The 24,943-nt window shown below is 37.8% G+C and overlaps 1 protein-coding gene across 1 annotated transcript in view; it reads left to right on the top strand.

Moving 5' to 3' along the window:
- Window positions 1-24,943, top strand: part of HSF5 (heat shock transcription factor 5) — a 48,342-nt gene that overhangs the window by 5,834 nt on the left and 17,565 nt on the right. The window contains exons 3-6 of the mRNA XM_024757544.1: window positions 2,168-2,542; window positions 12,946-13,040; window positions 15,709-16,230; window positions 19,055-19,229. Of these exons, the coding sequence (XP_024613312.1) occupies window positions 2,168-2,542; window positions 12,946-13,040; window positions 15,709-16,230; window positions 19,055-19,229 (1,167 nt within the window). The remainder of the gene's footprint in view (window positions 1-2,167; window positions 2,543-12,945; window positions 13,041-15,708; window positions 16,231-19,054; window positions 19,230-24,943) is intronic.

Here is a 24,943-nt window from a genome sequence, read left to right as displayed (position 1 = left end):
CTGAGCACTAGATAATCTGTTTTTGCCTGGGGATAACAAGCTGTCAAGAGGCAAGTGTTGGGAAGGAGGCAAATTCTTTCCTGGGGATTGATTAGCTCAGATTCACTTTTATAGACGCACTAGAAAATTTAAGAACAGAAATTCAGCCTGCCTTACAGTTCCAGGATTCTGGATTTAATCTTTACCAAATATGTCTTAGATGTTCTGAAGACATGTAGGTGATGTTCTATAAAGTTGGTCAGAATAGAACCCTTAACAGAAGAATAAATAAGATCTGAGCATGTTTTAGTTCTTTATTTTTAAAAAACAAATTGAAAGGAATGTCCTTCTAATCCTAACCGTGTCCTTATGTTAGCAGCATCTAAAGAATATAAATATTTGGCCATCACTCAGAATTTATTGTAGTAGAAGTAGAATTATATTTTAATTCAGATCTAAACCAGAATTATATTTTAATTCAGATCTAAACCAGAATTTGAGAAATCAAGGTAGAGCATTCGTTAATTATCTGCTTAAGTTATTGACAGTCTGAAAATTCATCAACAACTTAACCCTAAAGAGAGTAAAGAAGGGCACACTGTAGCAACATGAAGTTTTAGCATCCAAGAAAAAATCAAGTGGTGGGTAGTTTGGGACCTCAGAAACACCTGTTTGTGAAGAGCAAAAAAATGTTTCTTTAGGTCTTAGAACAAAGAATTCTCAGTGGTAGTTCAAAGTGTGTATACATGTGGAATTGCTAGTCAAGTAGCATAAAAACTACTTTTGCATTTTAAAGGAAAAAAGGAAAAGTAGTTTTTAAGAGGTGTATCATTTAAATACATTTAATCTTCTGAGTTAAGATTTTTTTTTTTCCACATTAGATTTAGAGCTCTTGATTTCCAGGTTCCAGAATTGTTTACATATATGTATGCATATGTTTGTTTATTTTTGGCATTAATGCTTTATTCTTTTTAAATTTTATCTTAAGAGTTCATTTGAGCCAAAATCAATTTGAATCAGGCAGCGGCAAACCAGAAGTGGTTAAGAGCGCTCCCTAATGCTTTATTCTTTAGAGGAAATTAAACACTATAGAAATACTAGAACAAAGGAAGTGTAACATGTAGAATGGTTTTACAGTTTAAATATTTGGGAAAGTAGGTACCTGAGTGCCATCTTTAGCAGATGAGTAGCACATAAATTAGATTTCCTTCTGTTTTATGGATTAGTTTAATAAAACAAATTGAGAAAACCTTGTGAACTAAATAATTTAGTGCGTAAAGCCCTTCCTAAGAGTAAATTAGGCTAGCTATATGTTCAAGAACCACAGTCTTTAAAATAAGTTCAGCTTGCAACATTTATATTTTCCTTTTCCACATTACATAGTATTGGCCTTTTTCTCTCTTCCTCATCTCCACTTTTTAATTCCTTTCTACTTTGCTAGGTAAGAAAAAGCAAATACTGGAATCTCTTGGCCTGAGTGTGTGGATTTTTAACAAATTCTCCAGGTGATTCAAATGTAAATCAGTGTTTGAGAGCCATTGATATCTAGGAAGGGGCTCCACTAGAGATACTCTGAAGAAAAAAAGACCATGGAAAATTATTGATTGAGTTAAGGAGTGAACAAGCCAGAGTTTTCAAGCTTGACTTTTCTGCAAAGATTTGTATTAAAATTTGAAAAAATTGAAGGGGAGCAAAGAACATTAAATTACTTTTTGGTGTGTGTTATAATTTTTATTTCTTCCACACTTATATCTTTTATGTATATGGTTGAGGGCTTACTTTTGTGCCCATTATTAAGGTTCCTAAATGATTTGAAAGACTGGAATTTCTAAAACTTCTAGGAAGTAGTTTACAGATTGGAAAAATCTGGGTCAGTCAGTTGAGGTGAAAGGTAAGATGACATTTAACATTTGATTTAATGTTAGAGTTTGGCTACTTTGTCTCTTATGACAGTCATATTGAGAACCAGACAAAAGTTATTTGATTATTTTTTCAGCATTATATGTGTAATCTCATATTCTGGATTCTGAACAACTTGTTTTTACCAATAAATTTCTGTTGTGTTAAAAGTGGCTGAGACCTCAACATAGCCACAAGTGAAGAGAAGCGCATATTTTGTGACTTTTGGTTTACTACGTCTGGTGGTGTAATGTAAGATTAGTAAATGTGCTCCTCCTCTTTTATGCAGGACCAGTGGCTGTAGGACAATTCCACCGGTCGTTCCGGCGAGATAGTTTGTCTCCTTACTCCTACGTATCAGCTTCATCCCACAACCACGGTCCTTTCCCTCTGAAAGGTTTAGATCGGACCCCGATTCCTCCTAGAACATGGCAGAACTCTCTTGGAATGCACCCAGGACAAGTGGAAACGTCTCTCACTTTTTCAGATAAAGGGGTTCCATTTCCTGTACTACAGAGGTTTCCAACTGAGGTTACATATACCCTGCAGCCCAGTGCCACATCCGTACATGTTCAACAAGGTCCTCAAACAATGATCAGCTCCTCCCAGAAATATAGTAACTACACACCGTCAGCGCAGTACTCCCAAGCCTACTATCCAACAGGTATGAGAAATTCAAGTTCAGTGGCTTCTCTTAAGGTACTTTTAATGAGAATTTATATTTTTTTAATGTGTTTCTATATGCCTAAACAAAAATAGGAATATGCACTTAAGAAATGTCAAAGATTTCTCATGAGTACACATTATTTAGCAATAATGTAAAATTTCATTGATTCTTAAAAGTTGTGAAAATTCTGTTCGTGCGTAAAGATGTAGGTTTTAATGAAACTGTTGTATCCTCAAAATATGTCCTAGTAATAAAATTAAGACTTAGTACATCAGACCTTGGTATAACTCCTGCTCCTGGTGTAGTAGTTTTTTGTTTTTTGTGGGTTTCTTTTTCTTTTTAGAAAACCTGCTTATATACATGTTACATTGTTTATTTTTTAGTTATGTAGGTGAGACTACCTCATAACGAAATCACGTTAGTATCTCAGTAACGAAGTTTAATAGAAGAGCAACTCACCATCTCTTAAGACTAAATTATATTCTTGTAGTAAAAATGTGATGGTGTGGTTTGGCAGTGCAGTCCCTGCAGTGTTAATCCCAGCCAGTGAAGAACTGGGAGTAGCAGAGAGAAGAGCCTGACAATGACAACTGACCCAGAGCCCAGCCAAGGGCATGGAAGGCCTGCTAGTAGATCTCAAGCCACTCATTGGGAATCCTTAAGATAGTGACCCTCTATTTAGCTTCTTGGGGCTAGGGAGTGTCTTTTTTTTGGGGGGGGGTATATTTTTGCAAAATGATAGCATTACCATTTAATTCAGAACAATTTCATTGTTTTGCAGAAGCACCATAGAGGTGATGTGTGTTTTCATGTAGTGTTTACCCAGAGTGATGAAATGGGGCAATAGAAACAAGTCAAGGGTCAAGGCTTTCAGAAAAGACTGGGAAGAGAAGAAAGAGGGCAATCCTTTGCCCTATGAATTAAGGTTCTAGGCTTATTAATTAAGTACATCTGGAAGGAATTTCTAGAGGTATTTTGTTAGACCAGTTTTCCCAGGCAGGATGAAATCAAAAGCTAAAATAAGTGGAAGGCATGTGAATTAGATAAGGGAGTAAATAATCTGTTGCCTTTTAAAAGTTGTAAATTTGGGAACTGTTCCATTTGTAATAATACTCACTATTTTCTAGCTGGTAGCATCCAACATATTGTTTTATTATTGGCTCATTGTGGTTTACCTAAATATGGCCAGTAAAAGGGATTGCTTTGTTTTCTCAAAGCACTTAAGTTTAATAATATTAAAATAATAAAACCAGAGTTTAAATTAGATTGGGTTGTATAGATTTTTGGAGCTGCTACTGTTTTGGAGGATGGAGTTGAGAAGGAAAAGGGGAAGGAATTATATGGAGTAAGATGATATAGCACTTCTAATCATTTACCTATTAGAGATTTAAAAAAATTTTTTTACCTTATTATATAAAAAGAAGTTGAGGCCTAGTTCTTTTTCCCAGATTTTCAGCTACTTCTTTGAAGAACAAAAATATCTGGGTGATCTTTAAAAACAGAAGATGACTAATTTCATGTTATAAGTTATATATCTTATGTATAGCAACAAATAGTATCAGATTTTTATTGAGGAGTTTAATCCAATATTTTAACAAACAAATTAGGCATTTCTATCTAAATTATAATTTTGGCTGCCTTCCATATATGCATAGAATATATATATATATATATATATACATATATATATACACACACATATATATATACACACACACATATATATACACACATACACACAGAGAGCCAGTCCGTGCCTTTCTTACACTTGCTTTATGTTCTACAGCCTGTCAACTGGACAATACCCCTACTTCCCCTCCTTTTACCAATAAATGTTTCTCTTTCTTTTCCGAACTTCCCTCCAAACCCCCCTCCTCACACTACTAAAGACTAAAGACTCAAAAAGTTTCTGGGGAGTTGAAATTTAGAAGGACTGCAACAGAGAGATGTAGAAATGTTCTTGGCCTTCTAATTTGGAATTTTGGAGAAATTTTCCTATGGACATATTAGACATAGTGGTTAGGTTCTATATTACTGTTGGTCCTTCTGTTAAGGTATAGATGGTTATAGTCTGGCTTAGGAGCCAGACTAGCCTATATGATGATGTTTCTACGGGAAAATGTATTCCAAGTTCCAAACAATCCTCTTGGAAACTCCTAGTTCTAAATTTTATGAGAACTAGTTATATAGTATTTACTAGAAAACACTACAGATAGTTAATATTATTCCTCATTATGGAAATACTGTTTGTTAAATTATTGTGATTTAAGGACATATGTTATTTTAAAATATTTTATGTTAGCTTGGATTTAAATTTATAAATAAATTTATTAATTTGATAATTACACTGGAAATCGTCTCCAAGAGTCCAAGGTAAGGACTAGGGAAGAGACACATTAAAAGAACAACTAAGTGCTGCTGATGTTTTGATAATGTAGAGTGAATATGAAATAGAATCTGGGGTTATGTGAATTTTTTGTTTTGTCTTCTTTGATATGGATAATTGAAATGACTGTGAAGGTTCTGAGGTTACGAGAAAAAGAAATCTAATGATTTCATGATGACTTCAAATATATAGAGTAGTTCTATGATACAATGTAGGCAGAATCGCTTTGAACATTCTAAAGTACTATATAAATAAAAAAATAAAAAGTTGTATTGTTAAATACAAAAGACCTGCTATGGAAAAGGAAGTGCTAAAGAAATACTGTACAAGTACTTAATTCCTCCAAATTTTAGGTGAAGGAAGCAAAAAGTAGTGAGCAATTTAACCAATATTTAGTGAGTACCTGTTTATGAAGGGTTTTACAAATGACTTTCCCAGAGTTAAGTAAAATACTATTCTCAGAGGCAGGATGATAATCACTCCCAAATCCAGCTCTCCAAATCCTAATAAAGTAACTAATTTTGGAATAATGGTCATACTTGTATCATTTCAAAGTGAACTATATGACTTGAGGTTTGGATCAAATTTTAGTAAAAAACAATACTCAACTTCATTTAAAACTTAGTTATAGGGCTTCCCTGGTGGCGCAGTGGTTAGGAGTCCGCCTGCCGATGCAGGGGACGCGGGTTCGTGCCCCGGTCCGGGAGGATCCCACATGCCGCGGAGCGGCTGGGCCCGTGAGCCATGGCCGCTGGGCCTGTGCGTCCGGGGCCCGTGCTCCACAACGGGAGAGGCCGCAACAGTGAGAGGCCCACGTACCGCAAAAAAAACCCCAAAGAAACAAAAAAAAACACCTTAGTTATATTGAAAATAAACTTGGATCTGGTCTTCAAATGGTATAACCAGTAAATTTTGAATTTTGTAATATTCATAAATTATTAATTTCTCTAGTAAAGCAAAACATTGAGACTAAAAAACTGCTATCAGACTGACTCCTAAATTGACCCACCTGAATTATTTCTTACATTTGTCATTCTTCTCTTGAAGCATCTGTTTTCTTTTTTATTTATTTATTTAATATTTTGGGGCTGCGTAGGGTCTTAGTTGTGGCACGCGGGGTCTTCATTGCGGTGCGGGCTCTTCATTTTGGTGCACGGGCTTCTCTCTAGTTGTGGCGTACAGGTTTTCTCTCTCTAGTTGTGGCACGCAGGCTTAATTGCTCCCCGGTATGGAAGGCAGATTCTTTACCACTGGACCACCAAGGAAGTCCTGAAGCATCTGTTTTCTTTGCCTAGATCGTTTATATTTTTTCAAGTCTTATCACTTCTTCAAAGACAAAATGTTGTAGATCCAGTGCTATTTGACTCTTTTTAGTCTTACCCTATCTTGAATTCAGTTTTTTTCCTCTAATGCTATTTTCACAGTGTGCTGCTATAATTTAATGTCCCTTTTTTATGAAAAACTTCATTTTAGACCTTTTTACTTTACTCATTCTCTATATATTTGAACATACATAAGAATATTAATATATTCATATTTATATATAGAGTCCTGTATTGAGGAATTGTCCTTTGACTCATGTTGTAATGCTGAATTGACTCAAAATCAACTTTTTTTTTCTGCGTTAAGTTTTAAGCTCACATCAGTGATCAGCAATTTGTAGCTGCCTTTTATCTCATATTTTAATTAACAAATACTTGTATAACAATCACTGTGACTGGGTACTATTCTGAGCACTTTCCAAATATTAATTAATTTAATCCTCACAACAACCTTATAAGATAGGGAATGTAGTTATCCTCATTTTATAGATTAGAAACTGAAGCACAGCCAGGCACAAGCAGGGCTAGGGAACAAATCTGGGCAAACTGACTCGAGGGTTCATTATTTTGGCCACTGTGCTCTGCTGCCTGCCTGCCTGTCATACAAAGAGGGACTTTTGTTTTGTTTTTCTTTTGCGAGAGACTCTTTCCTGATATATCTCTTCCCCAGAGTTAGTTACTTCCAGATAGGGTAGATGACAGAGTTTGGTGGGGGGACCTCCCCTTCTGTGCTGCCGGTGACAGTGGGACTGGCCCTGGGCTATTGACTCACCCTGCTCAAGCAGAGAGAACATACTCCAGCTGCTGGAGTCAGGGGTCCAGTTTGGGGGCCTCTGAGGAGTGGGGCTGTGTCTAATTCATTTTTGTATCCCCCTGCACCTACCATAGGGCTTGGCCTTAATGGGCCCTTAGTAAATAATTTATTGAATGAATGAAATAATTCTAGTCTCAGCTTTGCAGTTAATCATCTGATGGACATTGTGACATTCTGTGGATTATTTCATGTCACTCAGCCTCAGTTTCCCTTTCTATAAAGTGGCAATAATATTTTGGGTCGGGGATTAAATGAATTAATGTATGTGAATAGACTATAAAACTTAAAACACTATTTACATACAAAGGATAACATTTTAAAAACTGTATTTAAAATGAGCCTAGATATTAATACTTTAAAGGCTAACTAAAGTGATTTGTAAGAACATAGCCTTCCCCTGAAGGTACATATGTTTATTGAAAAACATATTTTGTATCATTACTAAAAATTTTTTCTGAATTGACTCTTGGGCAAAGAAGGTTGCTTATTATTGTTTTAAAGTACATTAAATTTTAAAGATTTGATCTTTAGGCTTCTAATCCTACATAATGTACATAAACAAGTATGGAATCTCAAGTTATAGGAGCTTTCTGATGCTCGGGTAGCCTGTATTGTCAGTTTCTCCGAAAAGGGCTGATTTTGTTCTTATGGAAAGAGGGACTTGGCATAGATACACCAGGAGGTTTTCTTTAGCTGCCAGAAGAAACTAAGCAAAAGCACAATTATATTTTCCTTTCTCTTTATTGAGGTAAAATATATGTAACATAGAATTTACCATTTTAACCATTTTTAAGTGTACAGCTCTGTGGCATTAAATACATTCACATTATTGTACTAGCATCACCACCATCCATTTCCAGAACTTCTTCGTCTTCCCCCAGCTGAAATCTGTATCCATTAAACACTAACTTCACATTCCCCTCTCGCCATCTTTTGGCAACCACCATTCTACTTTCTGTCTTGAAGAATTTGATAACTCTAGGGACTTCGTATAAGAGCAGACATGTATTTGTCCTTTTGTGATTGGCTTATTTCACTTATTTCAAGAGTCATTGATACTGTGGCATGAGTCAACATTTCCTTCCTTTTTATTTTTTATAAATTTATTTATTTTTGGCTACATTGGTTCTTTTTTTTAAACATCTTTATTGGAGTATAATTGCTTTACAATGGTGTGTTAGTTTCTGCTTTATAACAAAATTAATCAGTTATACATATACATATGTCCCCGTATCTCTTCCCTCTTGTATCTCCCTCCCTGCTGCATTGGTTCTTCGTTGCTGTGTGTGGGCTTTCTCTGGTTGCGGTGAGTGGGGGCTACTCTTCGTTGCGGAGCACAGGCTCCAGGCACGCGGGCTTCAGTAGTTGTGGCACACGGGCTTGGTAGTTGGGGCTCGCGGGCTCTAGAGTGCAGGCTCAGTAGTTATGGCTCACGGGCTTAGTTGCTGTGTGGCATGTGGGATCTTCCTGGACCAGGGCTCGAACCCCTGTCCCCTGCATTGGCAGGTGGATTCTTAACCACTGTGACAACAGGGAAGTCCCTCCTTTCTTTTTAATGCTGAATAATTTTCTAGAAATTTCCATATGTATGGACCACATTTTGTTTATCCGTTCACCTGTTGATAGACACTGGGTTGCTTCCACCTTTGGCTACTGTGAATAATGCTGCTATGAACTTGGTTGTACAATAATCTGTTCTGCTTTCACTTCTTTTGGGTATAGGCTGGAACACCATTTCTTTTCAAATTAACTTAACTTAAATTAATTTATTTATTTGGCTGCGGTGCGCGGGTTTTCTCTAGTTGTGGCGAGCGGGGGCTACTCTTCGTTGCAGTGCGCGGGCTTCTCATTGCGGTGGCTTCTCTTGTTGTGGAGCACAGGGCTCTGGGCATGTGGGCTTCAGTAGCTGTGTCACGCAGGCTCAGTAGTTGTGGCACACGGGCTTAGTTGCTCCGCGGCATGTGGGATCTTCTTGGACCAGGGCTCAAGCCCGTGTCCCCTGCATTGGCAGGCAGATTCTTAACCACTGTGCCACCAGGGAAGTCCCTAGAAAACCATATCTTTACCTCACTGTAGATGAGGAGATGTTGGGGTTCTAGTTGCTGTAGTAACTTTGGGCTTGGTAGTTGTGGCTCGCGGGCTCTAGAGTGCAGGCTCAGTAGTTATGGCTCACGGGCTTAGTTGCTGTGTGGCATGTGGGATCTTCCTGGACCAGGGCTCGAACCCCTGTCCCCTGCATTGGCAGGTGGATTCTTAACCACTGTGACAACAGGGAAGTCCCTCCTTTCTTTTTAATGCTGAATAATTTTCTAGAAATTTCCATATGTATGGACCACATTTTGTTTATCCGTTCACCTGTTGATAGACACTGGGTTGCTTCCACCTTTGGCTACTGTGAATAATGCTGCTATGAACTTGGTTGTACAATAATCTGTTCTGCTTTCACTTCTTTTGGGTATAGGCTGGAACACCATTTCTTTTCAAATTAACTTAAATTAATTAACTTATTTGGCTGCGGTGCGCGGGTTTTCTCTAGTTGTGGCGAGCGGGGGCTACTCTTCGTTGCAGTGCGCGGGCTTCTCATTGCGGTGGCTTCTCTTGTTGTGGAGCACAGGGCTCTGGGCATGTGGGCTTCAGTAGCTGTGTCACGCAGGCTCAGTAGTTGTGGCACACGGGCTTAGTTGCTCCGCGGCATGTGGGATCTTCTTGGACCAGGGCTCAAGCCCGTGTCCCCTGCATTGGCAGGCAGATTCTTAACCACTGTGCCACCAGGGAAGTCCCTAGAAAACCATATCTTTACCTCACTGTAGATGAGGAGATGTTGGGGTTCTAGTTGCTGTAGTAACTTATCTTGAAATTAAATTTACTATTTATTAGGATGTTTTTCCTTTTGAGTATTTATATTGGGTATTTCCTTACTGTTGACACTGTACTATTCGAGAGTAGATTCACGTCCAAAACATTTTAATTATAGATTTGAATTACCTCCATAGGATAACGTATATGAACCTCTTTTCCTAACCTATAGTGGATGTGAAAATTTTTACCTTTAGATAAATTTTTAGTAATCCTGGCTTTATTTTATTACTAGAATTGTTTTTTTGGTTTTTTTGTGGTACGCGGGCATCTCACTGTTGTTGCCTCTCCCGTTGTGGAGCACAGGCTCCGGACGCCCAGGCTCAGCGGCCATGGCTCACGGGCCCAGCCGCTGTGCGGCATGTGGGATCTTCCCGGACCGGGGCGCGAACCTGTGTCCCCTGCATCGGCAGGCGGACTCTCAACCACTGCGCCACCAGGGAAGCCCTAAAATTGTTTTTTTAAGTGTCATCAACTCTGATATTTATATATGGAATAGAAATTGTTCATTATTTCCAGTTTTTTATTCTATATGCAATTTAATGCCTTAAGTGAACACTGCCTTCAGGAAAATACTGGAAGATCTTTATGCAGATGAACGTGTCTTAGGACATAGCGATAAACTCAGTTTTATAAATGTTAGTGCTTTCACAGTGCTTTCATAATACATGCTGAATGAATTTGTCATGTATTAAGCACACAGTTGCAGTTTTATAGCTAGGTTTTCATATTCAGTAAACTTATTAATACTTTGTTTTGTTCTATTTTGTTGATTATACGAAGTAGCACTGCACTGGTAAGGAAATAGCCATTGAGGAATCTTTTTGGATTATCTGTTCAAGTCCTCCCTTTCTTCATGCAGGTACCTTTCTACTTTCCATTTGTAACTGGACACTTTAAAGGATATTCACTATTTTGCTGTTTCCTTAGATTCCAAATCAGCTATCAACTATCTATTAATATATTCTCTGTTATATATTCTATTTCTCCAAGAAATTTATTTTAAAGTACACTTTAACAACTATTCAAAATGTGTAAACAATGGGGTCAGATCATAGCAATATCAGAAAAATAAAGCTAATACCGTTCACTGATTTATTTGTAACAAAACACTTTTATGGTGCCCTGATGGGTGAAAACCTGCAGCCCCTGACTGAGTCCTTTACTGCCACTAGGGGGCTAAGTTTTCCTTAGCTGTTAAAACTAAAGATCCCAGTTTTTTTCAGTTTTGGCGAACCCCGCAGACCCCTCCTTGCTGTTTTGCTTTTTGGATTTAACTTATGTCCCAGGATATTTGTGCCTTTAAATATTATGGGAAACCAAGTTCAAATCCAAAACATTTTAATTGTGTATTTGAATAATCTCCAAGGATATTGGAAATGACAACAGCTTGAATTTTATGTGACCATTCTAGTAATATCTGGCTTTTTTAACCACTGGACTTGTTAAAATTATGTAATTCAGAAAACATCAACCCTTATGTTTGTAATTGAACTAGAATTCTATCCATTATTTTAATTTTTTACTTCTGTGTGCAAAATGTAATGCCTTAAAATGCACGTGATAAAATAAAATATTTATTTCTTGTATGCCTTTATGAACTTCTGACGTTTAAAAATTCAGTAGTCAGTAATGGAGAAATAGGGAAGCATTTTAATGAATTTTTACAATCCTTAGGCTAATTCACTTCAAAGTTTACCGAATAAGATTATTTAGTAATATTATTAGCATACTCAAAATATGAAAAACATGGACCAAAAAAGAGAAAGTTGCCACCTTATAAAAAGGGTACCTTAAACATATTCAGCAAGTGGAGTTCTAGTAAAATTAAAATATTACATTTAGGAAGAAGAAAAGATTAGGGAAGTATTATGATATATTAAAGAGCATGTACTTTGGAGTTTGCCTCTGTCACTATCGGCGTTGTGACTTTCGGCACATTTTTTAACATCCCTGAGCTTTAGTTTCCTTATTTTTGTAAAGTAATGTTAATACCTCATTCAATTGTTGTTTGGATTAAATGAGGCCATATATATAAAGGACCTAGGACCGTGCCTGGAATATGGTAGGTGTTCAACAAATGTCATCCTCTGTATAATCCAAAGATGTGATGTTATAACTGATTCTCAGTCGTTCTGGAGGGCCTCTCCCTGGAAAAGAGGAGACTCAACCTATTATTAAGGCTACATCTGTAGGTATGACTCTACCAGTAGAAAGAGTTCAGTCTTTTCATGGTATCCTAACTATAAAGAGAAAGTTTGGAAAATGTATTTCCTTAGCTAAAATAATAGCATTGTTAGCTATTTACTTATTGATTGCTTACTGTATGCCAGTACTGTTCTTAGTGCTTTGTGCATATTAACTCATTCACGCCCCACAACAAACATGTTAGGTAGGTACTATTATTATCCCTATTCTAACAGAATGCAGAAACTAAGGCCCAAAGGGATTAATGTTGCTCAAGTTTATACAGCTATTAAAATTTTGGAGCTGGGCTCCAAAGCCAGGCAGTCTGTCTCTAGAATCTGAATTCCTAACCACTTGTCTAAATTGTTAAAACATTTTTTTCATAGATTCCACTGGATGCATTGTATAACAGTAGGAGTGTTTGGAGTGTACTTATAATTATTTTATCCTTAAAAATCTTCCTCCAAATGTTTGTTCCTATTAAAATGATTGAAATAATTATTTTAGAATTCCGAATATGTTCTGATATCTTCAGTAAAAGGAAATGACTACTTTCAGTAAGAATAAATGTTTGGTTAGAAGGGCAACAAAATGTTTAGGTGCTAAAGAAATCATTTATAAAAGTAGACATGACCCTTTTAAACGACTTTTAAAATTGCCTTATTACCATTTGTTTTCAACAAATAAGGGCACCTAATTGGACTAAATATATTTTATTGCACCCACAAAGGAAAACTTTTGGAATTTTTTGTTCCAAGTTGAAAGAGAGGAGTGCCTTGAATGCTGTAGAGGTTTATTTGGGTTGACGGCTTTTCTGTGTTTGGATTTGTTCCAGCTGTGCTGCAGTGCTGCTCTCCTACCCACATGGATGCGCTCAGTAGTTGTGTGACGCCCACTGCCCCTTCCTATGCACACTGCAACTACTTCCAGGTAAGATGCTGGGAACAATGGACATACCCTGCGTCAGGTACAATACGATTGGCCTTGCAGAATTCCAAAGTGTAATTTTATCTTAATGAGTAGCCAGAGGTAAGCTGTAGATTATGGCCTTAGTTTTTCTCAATTCTAAAAAAAAAAGAGTTGACGTAAATGATGTCTGAGGATTCTTCTAGGCCTACACTATCTTCTTGGCCTACTCTTAGGCACTAGCCACATGTAGCTATTTAAATTTAAATGAATTAAAATTAAATAAAATTTAAAAATCATTCCTCAGTAGGGAGGGTGGGAGGGAGGGAGACGCAAGAGGGAGGAGATATGGGGATATATGTATATGTAGAGCTGATTCACTTTGTTATGAAGCAGAAACTAACACACCATTGTAACCAATTATACTCCAATAAAGATGTTAAAAAAAAAATCATTCCTCAGTCACCCTAGCCACATTTCAGGTGCTTAATAGTTTCGTTTGGCTAGTGGTTACCAAATTTTATAGTACAGATAGAGAACATTTTCATCACTGCTGACAGTTAGTTGGAACAATGTTGTTCAACTAACTGTCAACAATGGTAAAATTGATTACCATGGTAAAATGAATACCAGATAAACTCTAAAAGTATATAAATCACCAAATGACAGATCCTTCCAAGATGGTACAATTACTTTTTTTTTTTAAAGGAGAAAGGAAAATGATGTCAAAAATGAGAAAGCCCCCATTTGTAAACACTGCACTTCAATGTTTTCTCATATGTGTTAGGAAGCAATTGCTTTGATTTAAATGTTGTAGACTACTACTTCTAGGATAAGATTAAATCCCATGTTTGTATTTTTATGCTATAGTTGCTTAAAGATTGGAATTGTTTTCCTTTGATATCATGTAGTCATGATAGCTTCTGTTCTTTACAGAATACCTTACTATTGACATTCCAGTACTCAAAAGAACATTCCTTTTTTCTTTTTTGTCTTTTCTTTCTTTTCTTTTTTTGAGGAGTATAGAATCAGATCAAGGAGACTTAGCTGGACTTTTTTTTTTTTTGCGGTATGCGGGCCTCTCACTGTTGTGGCCTCTCCCGCCGCGGAGCACAGGCTCCAGACGCGCAGGCCCAGCGGCCATGGCTCACGGGTCCAGCCGCTCCGCGGCACGCGGGATCCTCCCGGACCGGGGCACGAACCTGCGTCCCCTGCATCGGCAGGCGGACTCCCAACAACTGTGCCACCAGGGAAGCCCAGCTGGACGTTTTTAATGGCAGCTGTCATCAAGCAAGTTAGTCTAGCCGATTCATCTTCACTGGAAGGACATATCTGTCTCACAAATTAGATGCTCTTGTCTGTAGATCCAGGCATTCTCTCCCCTGGATCATACTGGAGATGCTCTGTTGGTGTTATATCTTGATTATATTTATGTTTTAAATAAATCATTTAAAACATCTTTGAAGACCTTTGCTTACTACAAAGACAATACATGTTCACTGTAGGAAAATAGAGATAAGTAGACATAAAATTTTTAAATGGAAAAAAGGGAAGTATTTCAGATAACATTCTGGAAATAAATGCAGTTAGTTTTGTTGGCCTGCAGATATGAGTGTGCATGAATGGTCAGTATATTGCAGTGGTTAAGAGCAAGAACTCTGGAGTCAGGCACACCTAGGTTTGAAACCTGACTCTGTCAGTTACTTCTTTGTGACTTTGTATAAATTATGAAGTTTCTCTGAACTTCAGTTCCATCCTTTGGAAATAGAGATGATCACATTTCATAGACCTCTTGTGAGGATTAAATGAAATAATGTATGTAAAGCACTTTGTATGTGCTTGGCACATAGTAAGATCTCAATAAGTGGGGCTATCAGCTATAGTAAAGTAGCTTGATGCTTAAACCATTTGGATTTACATTATTTGGCATTATGGCCTTCAAATCATTGACGCAATCATTGTCAATGTGTTTGGCAATATTGACTTACTACATGTTTTATTTAATAGTAACTCTTCCATATCTTATGTTTATAACCCGAGATATTCAGCAAACATTTATTGAATGCCTGCTCTATGCAAAGTACTGTGTATAAGAGAATACATCTTGAAGATATCAGTCTAAAAGTGACAGCTATTTTAATCTATTGTTTTATTATTAAAATAAATAATCTCAGGACCAAAGGACATTTGATATTCCATACATTTTTTCCCAGATCATTGGGAACAGAACATCAGTACCTCCCCCCTGAATCTATAGAAGCATTGGTGGACTTGTGAGCGTCCTGTGTTTGACATTTCCTTACTACACTCCTAAAACAGTATATTACAGATACAAGTGATGTTTTTGTCTGTCAGCCTTTATGGAAGAGTTTGGTTTATAGACATTTTATCAACAAATAGGTTTTTGGGTACTATGACTTTTTTGATTTTGTGTACTTTAACCCTGAGAATTATTGGTCCATTCCAGTATTAAACTTAATATAGTGGTTGACATATAATAGTTCCTGTGTAAGTGTTAACAATAGAGTTGAAGCTACTACTGCTGGAAAGTTGATTGGCATTCAAGTTTTCTTAGTGAGCTTTAAGTTTAATTTGTTTATATTTAGTGTTCATCAGCCTAAATGTTGTTGCTTTCCTCCTTAATCTTATATTTGGTTTTCTATCCAAACAGTCCTATTTTCTCTTTTCCCAGAATCCTCCAGTGCAATCCTCCTATCCAGTTGAATTTCTGCCTTCTGATTGGCCTTGCAGTGCTACTGATGAAAATAAAAAGTCAGAATTAAACCTAGAGGCTGTTTTTCAGATAGTAGATGAGTTGCATTCCTCCCCTAAATTGGAGATGGTAAAGGTGGAGCCTGTTGAGAATCAGTGCTCAACATCTCAGTCTAACAGAGGCCAACATATCCTAGCTAATTCAAACAAGAGCAATCCATCTTCCACAAGTCAGGCTAGCCAGCTGGAGCCACTTACTGCTGTAGGCTCAGATATTACGTCTTTTGTGGCTGGAACAGAACAAGCAATTACCTGCTCTCTACCACAGTCACCTGAGTACAACTATACCATCCACACAGCTCAGGCTGTTGAAAACACTACAATGCAGGAGTCTGCAGCCAGCCAGCAAGCTCATGTCAAACCGAAGGAGCAGCTAAGTCATAATCCATCTCCGTCTTCAGTAGTATTTGTGCAGGAAGGGCTACCGTTCAGCACACATGAGGTAAGAGGCAAAGAAAAAATCCTAATAGAGCTCAGAGGTACCTAGTGCTTCTTGCTGAAGACTGTTCTAGTGGAGACTTTGTCCAGGTTTTATTTGGGTTTAATACCAGTTCATTATGCTCTTCAGAAGGATCGTGTCCCAGTGGTTCTGCACAAAAGATTCAGAAAGAAGTAACCTTAACCCTCAGGCATCCTCTCACTACGTTGTGGTCTGAAGTCAGCCTCTAGAGAGGCAGTCTGAATGAGCATTGTGGTATGACTGATTTGCATGTTAAAAGCATCCCTTGAGTTTTGCTTCCTAACTTAGTTTGGATGGACTAGGTGTGCCTGGCTGATTAAATTCCACTCCTCAGAAGGGGTGGTTTATCTCATAGATAACATCAGGACTTTCCTGGCCATTTGTAGCATGGAGGTAAAGAGATGTTTGGAGGTGTTTTCATACTCTCTTACAGCATCATTGAATTCCAAATTTTTTTTAAAGATTTATTTATTTGCTCAATTTATTTTTGGCTGTGTCGGGTCTTAGTTGCAGCAGACGGGATCTTCGTTGAGGCATGGGGGATCTTTCGTTGTGGCGTGCAGGTTTTCTCTCTCTAGTTGTGGTGTGCAGGCTCCAAGGCGTGTGGGCTTTGTAGTTTGTGGCACGCCGGCTCTCTCGTTGAGGCGTGCGGGCTCAGTAGTTGTGGCGTGAGGGTTTAGTTGCCCTATGGCATGTGGGATCTTAGTTCCCTGACCAGGGATTGAACTCGCATCCCCTGCATTGTAAGGTGGATTCTTTACCACTGGACCACCAGGAAAGTCCCTATAGAATTCTAATTTGACTTGACAGCATACTGTGTTTGAATTTCCCTACTAATATTCTCATTCCTAAAGCAGAATTCTGACTCTAGTTTGAGAGATATATTCTGAAGGTAGAGACTAATTCCTTTATTGCTGCTAGCTTATGACCAGGAAGTGAATAAACTTTGATTCTAAAAAATAAAAGTACATCCAAATTAAAGTCACTTTTGTGATTATTTTTTTCCTACTTAATTTTTTTTCTTGATCTTAGCCTGATACATATGTATTTCATTTTGGATTTTTTTTCTTTAATGGAACTGAAAATGTCTTCATTGTTAGAGATTCCCAAGATAACTTTTTGGCAGTTTGCGTGTGTGTATGGGGGGGCGGGTTGTGGCCGCACCGCACGGTTTGTGGGATTTTAGTTTCCTGACCGGGGGTTGAACCCAGGCCCTCGGCAGTGAGAGCGCAGAGTCCTAACCAATGGACCACCAGGGAATTTCTGGCAGTTTTTAAAATGCATTCTTTTCTAGCTCTAACTTTAGATCCAAATGTCTTATGGGGTTTTGGGGTTTATTTATTTATTTAATTTATTTTTGGCTGTGTTGGGTCTTCGTTGCTGCGCATGGGCTTTCTCTAGTTGGGGCAAGTGAGGGATACCCTTCGTTGTGGTGCGTGGGCTTCTCATTGCAGTGGCTTCTCTTGTTGTGGAGCACCGGCTCTAGGTGTGCGGGCTTCAGTAGTTGTGGCTCGCGGGCTCTAGAGCGCAGGCTCAGTAGCTGTGGCGCACAGGCTTAGTTGCTCCGCGGCATGTGGGATCTTCCTGGACCAGGGCTCGAACCTGGTCCTCTGCATTGGCAGGCGGATTCTTAACCACTGCACCACCAGGGAAGCCCTATCTTATGGTTTTTATCAACTCATTGTCCTTCTTGAGCCCAGCTGTTGAGACCCGGTATACTATGTATTAATATTATAAATTCAGTAGACCAAAGATAGTCCCAGTATGTCTCAAACACGACTGTGCAGAGAACACGAAATTTGCCTTTATTCCTTCGTAGTCACATCCGAAATACTAGATTTCGTACCTTAAAATTGCATTCCCACAGTTACTTTTTTTTTTAATTTGGATATCACAGCTTTTGAAAGCTATATTTTGAACTCCTAGCTCTACTTCATTATATTGTTTTATTTTAAAATAAATTCATAAACAAATAGAGTATTTGAGAAGTTGGTCAGCTTGACAAAGGGATTTGCTATTCCAAAGAAAACATAGGAACTCCAAGAGAGAAATTCATGTGTCATAAGCAGAGCAGATCTAGATTTTATAGGGAGTGAAGCTTATACAAATTTGAGGTCCTCATTAAGCCAAAGAATACAAAATTAATAGAAGAAAGTGTTTATAACCCCTCTGACATCATCCAAGAGGATCACGCCTACGGCCATTCCAGTATCACCAAGAGGGGCAGGCAATCTGATGGAAGGGATGTTAGAGTGGGAAAAGATAGTGGTATTAACCAATTGTGAATTTGTGTGATGTGAATTTTACCAAAAAAGAGAAAAGAAACTTCATGGTGAATCTTCCTCTGATCATAAGTAAATATTTGAGCTCCATAGACATTTCAGTAGTTTGTGTATGGGGAAATATACATCTTACTACCGAATATTCAGATTAGCTTAACAAAATCGGGTGGTATCATTCTTTTTTTTTTTTTTTGGCGGTAAGAAAATGGCGGGCCTCTCACTGCTGTGGAGCACAGGCTCCGGACGCACAGGCTCAGCGGCCATGGCTCACGGGCCCAGCCGCTCCGCAGCATGTGGGATCCTCCCGGACCGGGGCACGAAGCCGCATCCCCTGTATCGGCAGGCAGACTCTCAACCACTGCGCCACCAGGGAAGCCTGGGTGGTATCATTCTTAAGGATGAAAAGCCTTACAGTCTTATTTGTTGGATCATGTTTCTATAGTAGAACTCCTCTGATAAAATATCTTAGCTTTTAGTAGATATTTGGGGAAAATTTGGAATAATGAGTGGGTTTAATATTTTAGGTGGATGCCAGTATAAAATGCCAGATGAAAACACCTGAGAATATCTTGCCTTCAGAACAGATGGGATTCCTTATTTCAGAAATGGGGCCTGCTAGCAAGCCTAGTGAAGACACAGGTTTATCCACTCCAGCCGGATACAGAGAGCGAAGCAACTCACAGCAAGGAAAGTCCCCTGGTAAGGATTATTGTGCTCTAGAATGTTAGCAGTAGAATCATAGTGTAGAATTAATATATGAGTGATAGTTTTTCTGGTCTTCATTTATTATTCGTAATTGTAATATACTAATCACATTGCTGTTTCATACAACTGCAATTTTAACTCTTTATTTTTTCTTAATCATCCTTTTAAAGTACGTAAAAGTTATATTCCAGTATTGCATGTAAGAATATGAGCTTTTGAAAAGAGAACATGGTAAGTAAAAGCAAAGGAATTTGGATTATTTAACTTGGAGAATGCAAGGATGAAGGGTGATTCAATAACTGCTTCAGATGCCAAAGACTTTGTAATTATGGAAGTACTTGTTCTCTTATTAGCAGAGTATAGTACAAGAGGGAATATGCTTAAACTGTGGCAGGAAAAAAGTGGATGGACATTAAAGACGTTATCCTGAGCATATTATAAAGATACTCTAAAGTATGACTCTGTATCAATGGGATTTTTCTTGTGGTTTGTAGGAGCCCGAGTGATTGTTTTAGTACAGTTGCTGCTACTCTTTCTAGGGAAATTGGAAAGAATCATTTTTTTAAGAAAATGGTGACATCCAATAAAACATGTTTCTTGTATGATCCAAAACCAAGTCATCAAAGTCTTCAGTGGACAACTTGAATATTCTCAAATTATATGCATGTCAGAGGCATGCAATTCAGTGAATTAATGAATCAAGTTAAGCAATCATTTTAGCCTATAAAAGTTGGAAAAATCTTGGGAGCTTCTGTGAGAATTTCTCCAAAAAGTAAACTAATAGTAATATGATCGCGATGTTGTTTAGACTCATTGGGTTCTTTCTGCAAAATGCCTTTTAGACTAAAGCTATCTTGATCACTCATTTTATGTGTTAAACTTAGCTTGCACAGTTGCTTTTAGTTGAGTATGATCCAATCTACGATCAAAGACGAAGATTTCTTACCACTGAAGATGTTCAAAGCAATGGCATAGACTTTGAAGGCAATTTAGAAAAGGACAGTGACAAATATTTACTACACACTCACTTTTATGACATACAGCAAACTTGATGAAACTGGTATTATCGTCTTAAAGATCAGGAAACTTAATCTTGGAGAGGATAAGTAACTTGTTCGAGATCACATTAATTTAGCTAATATTCTACTCACAGTCCTTCTGTTGACTGTGTCCTTTGATGCACAAAAGTTTTCAGTTTTATGTAGTCCCATTGGTCTACTTTTCCTTTTGTTGCCTGTGCTTTTGGTATTGTATCCAAGAAAGCATTGCCAAGTCCAGTGTCATGAAGTTTTTCCACTATGTTTTCTTTCAGGAGTCTTATAGTTTTAGGTCTTTAGTCCATTTTGAGTTAATATTTGTAGATAAGAGTGTAAGATAAGGGTCCAACTTTATTCTTTTGCATGTGGACATCCAGTTTTCCTAGCACCATTTGTTGAAGAGACCTTTCCCCACTGAGTGGCCTTGGCATCCTTGTTGAAAGTCATCTGACCATATATGTGAGGGTTTATTTCTGGTTTCTTTATTCCAGTCCACTGGTCTATTTTTCTGTCGTTATGCCAGTACCATATAATCTCTGTTTAACCAATCAATTCTGCCATTGTAGCACAAAAGCAGTCATAGATAATACATAAATGAATGTTTGTGGCTATGCTTCAGTAAAACTATTTACAAAAACAGTTGCTGGGCCCAATTTGACCCAAAGGTCATAATTTACCAACCCCTGAGTTAGACTAACAGTTTATTTCTGAAAAGCAACAGTGGAAGCCAGAAAGGAGTAGAATCATATTTTTAATATATTAAAAGAAATCTGCAGTCCTGGAAATCTCTACCCAGCCAAAAGATCCTTCAATAATGATGGCAAAAATGAAGACATTCTCAGATAAACACAAAATAGAGAGCATGTGCCACAGAAGATAAACAGTAAAGGAAATTCTACAGGGTGGTCTTCAGGCAGCAGGAAACAAGGAGACATACTGTAGCTTCTAGGGTAATCACCAAAATTGGTATAGAAATAATCCAAAAAAAACCGCAGGAAAGGAGGAAGCAAGGAATTAAAAATAAGGAAGACAGAGAAAACAAATAATAAAATGGTTGACCCAAATTTAGCCAATACAACTATTATATGTAAATGGTCTTAAAATCTCAAAGACAGAGATTGCTAGAGTAGATAAAAGGGCAAACTCCTACCATAGGCTGGCTACAGGAGACACGTAGGTTGAAAGTAAGTGTATAGAAAAAGATACAACATGCAAACAGGAAGAATGAGAATTTATTTTTAAATATCAGAAATAATAGACTTTAAGACAAAGAGTGTTATAAAGAGGGCCACTTCATAATGATGAACAATTCATCAGGGAGGTGTATCAACTGTAAATGTGTTTTTTGTAGTAATAGAGTTTCAAAATACATGAAGCAAAAATTGACAAAAATTAAAGGGGGAAACACAATTCCTCAATGTACTAGGATATTTTAATACTTCTGTCTAAGTAATTGATAGAACAACTAGACAAAATATCAGTAAAGACATAGAAGATCTGAACAACATAAACACCTTGATCTAATTGGCATTTATAGTACACTGAGCATCCAACAACTGCAGAATATACATCGTTCTCAAGTGCATGTAGTACATTTACCAGGATAGGTCATTCATTGGGCCATAAAACAAGTCTCAATACATTTAAAAGAACTGAAGTCATACAAAGTGTACTCTCTGAATATAACAGGATTAAGTTAGAAATCAGTAACAGAGTAATTAGGAGAACCTCAAATATCTGGAAATAAAGTGACATACTTCTAAATAATTTGGGAATCAAAGACAAAATCACGAGGAAAATTAGAAAATATTTTGACAATGAAAATACAACATCACAGTTTGTGGGATGCAGCTAAAGCAGTGTTAGAATGAAATGTGTCGCTTTAAATGCTAATATTAGAAAAGAAGTAAGATCTAAAATCAATGACCTGAGGTTTTACCATACGAAACTAGAAAAAGAAGAGGAAAGTAAACCCAAAGTAAATACTAAAAATAAAAATAGAAATCAATGATACAGAAAACAGACAATTGAGAAGACTAACAAATAGTCTTTTTGAAAAGATCAACAAAATTGACAAACTCCTAACTACACTGATCAGGAAAAAGAGAACACAAATCATAACTACCAAGAATGAAAAGAGATTAACACCTCAGAATCTGTGAATAGTAAAAGGATACTAAGAGAATACTATGAACAGTCTTATGTTAATGAACACAACCACATAAATGGAATAGCCAGTTCTTAAAAAATACACCTTGTCAAAATTCACACAAGAAGAACCAATGAATAGCCCTATATAGATTAAAGAAGTTGGTTATCAAACATTTTCCTCAAAAGAAGAAAGAAAACTACAGACTAATAATCCTCATGAATGTAGATGCAAAAATAATAAACAAAATATAAGTTAATTGAATGCAACAATATGTAAAAAGGCTGATAGACAAAATAGAGTTTGTCTCAAGAATGCAAGGCTTGATTGAATTTCAAATGCTAATATTATTCACCATATTCACAGAGTAAAGGAGAAAAAACTCTATGATGATTTCAATAGATTCAAGGAGAGCACTTGACAGACTTCAGCACTCATGCGTAATAAAAAGTCTCAGCAAAGTAGGAATAGTAGAACATTTCTCAAACTGATAAAGAATATCTATAAAATATGTGTAGTGAGGATCATGATTAATAGTGAAAGACTAAACTGTTTACTCCAGAGACTGGGAACAAGGCAAGGATGTCCACTTTACCACTTGTATTCAGTATTGTACTGGTGGACCTAGCCATTGCAATAGGCAAGAAAAAGAAGTAAAAGGCCTAAAGATTGGAAAGCACACAATTGGAAAATGAAATTAAAAAAAAATCAAACATTTATGGGAGGCCCAAAATCATAAGATGCCTAGGAATAAGTCGAACAAAATATGTCTAAGGCCTCTACGCTGAAAACTACAAATTTTGCTGAAAGAAATTAAAGAAGACAAATAAACGGAAAGATGTGCCATGTTCATGGATAAGAATACCCAATATTGTTAAAGTGACTGTTCTCCCCAAGTTGATCTATAAATTCAATGCAATCCTAATCAAAATTCTAGTAGACGTTTTTTTCTTTAATGACAAGCTGATTCTAAAATTTAAAAGAAAATGCAAAGGACAGAGATTAACCAAAGCAATTTTTAAAAATAAAAAATTGGCGAAGACTTTACCAGATTTCAGACTTACCATAAAGCTAAAATAATCAAAATCATTTGATATTGGTGAAAAGAGGGACCTATAGATGAATGAAACAAAATAGAGAGTCCAGCAATAGATCTGCACATATGTGGTCAATTGATTTTCAACAAAGGTGCTAAGGCAGTGCAATGGAGAAAGGAAAGTGTTTTCAACAAGAATTAGCATTGACCCATACCTCAGCCCGAAGGAGCAAGATGGCAGAGTAGAAGGACATGTGCTCACTCCTTCTTGCAAGAGCAGCGGAATCACAACTAACTGCTGAACAGTCATCGACAGGAAGATGTTGGAACTCACCAAAACAGATACCCCACATCCAAAGACAAAGGAGAAGCCACAGTGAGACGGTAGGAGGGGCGCAATCACAGTAAAATCAAATCCCATAACCCCTGGGTGGGTGACTCACGGACTGGAGAACACTTATACCACAGAAGTCCACCCACTGGAGTGAAGGTTCTGACCCCACGTCAGGCTTCCCAACCTGGGGGTCTGGCAATGGGAGGAGGAATTCCTATAGAATCAGACTTGGAAGGCTAGCGGGATTTGATTGCAGGACTTCGACAGAACTGGGGGAAACAGAGACTCCATTCTTGGAGGGCACACACAAGGTAGTATGTGCATCAGGACCCAGGGGAAGGAGCAGTGACCCCCATAGGAGACTGAACCAGACCTACCTGCTAGTGTTGGAGGGTCTCCTGCAGACGCCGGGGGTGGCTGTGGCGCAATGTGAGGACAAGGACACTGGCAGCAGAAGTTCTGGGAAGTACTCCTTGGCATGAGCCCTACCAGAGTCTGCCATTAGCCCCACCAAAGAGCCAGGTAGGTTCCAGTGTTGGGTCGCCTCAGGCCAAATGACCAACAGGGAGGGAACCCAGCCCCACCCATCAGCAGACAAGCGGATTAAAGTTTTACTGAGCTCTGCCCACCACCAGTCCCTCCCATCAGGAAACTTGCACAGGCCTCTTAGATAGCGTTATCCATCAGAGGGCAGACAGCAGAAGCAAGAATTACAATCCTGCAGCCTGTGGAACAAAAACCACATTCACAGAAAGATAGACAAGATGAAAAGACAGAGGGCTATGTGCCAGATGAAGGAACAAGATAAAACCCCAGAAAAACAACTACATGAAGTGGAGATAGGCAACCTTCCAGAAAAACAATTCAGAATAATGATAGTGAAGATGATCCAGGACCTCGGAAGAATGGAGGCAAAGATCGAGAAGATGCAAGAAATGTTTAACAAAGACCTAGAAGAATGAAAGAACAAACAAACGGAGACGAACAATACAATAACTGAAATGAAAAGTACAATAGAAGGAATCAATAGCAGAATAACTGAGGCAGAAGAACAGATGAGTGACCTGGGAGACACAATGTTGGAATTCACTGCCACGGAACAGAATAAAGAAAAAAAATGAATGAAAAGAAATGATGATCTTTTGACAAAAT

Source organism: Neophocaena asiaeorientalis, unplaced genomic scaffold (genome assembly GCF_003031525.2).
Source record: "Neophocaena asiaeorientalis asiaeorientalis breed wild unplaced genomic scaffold, Neophocaena_asiaeorientalis_V1.1 scaffold327, whole genome shotgun sequence".
Taxonomy (NCBI): Eukaryota; Metazoa; Chordata; class Mammalia; order Artiodactyla; family Phocoenidae; genus Neophocaena; species Neophocaena asiaeorientalis.
This window is presented reverse-complemented; position numbering and strand designations above follow the sequence as displayed.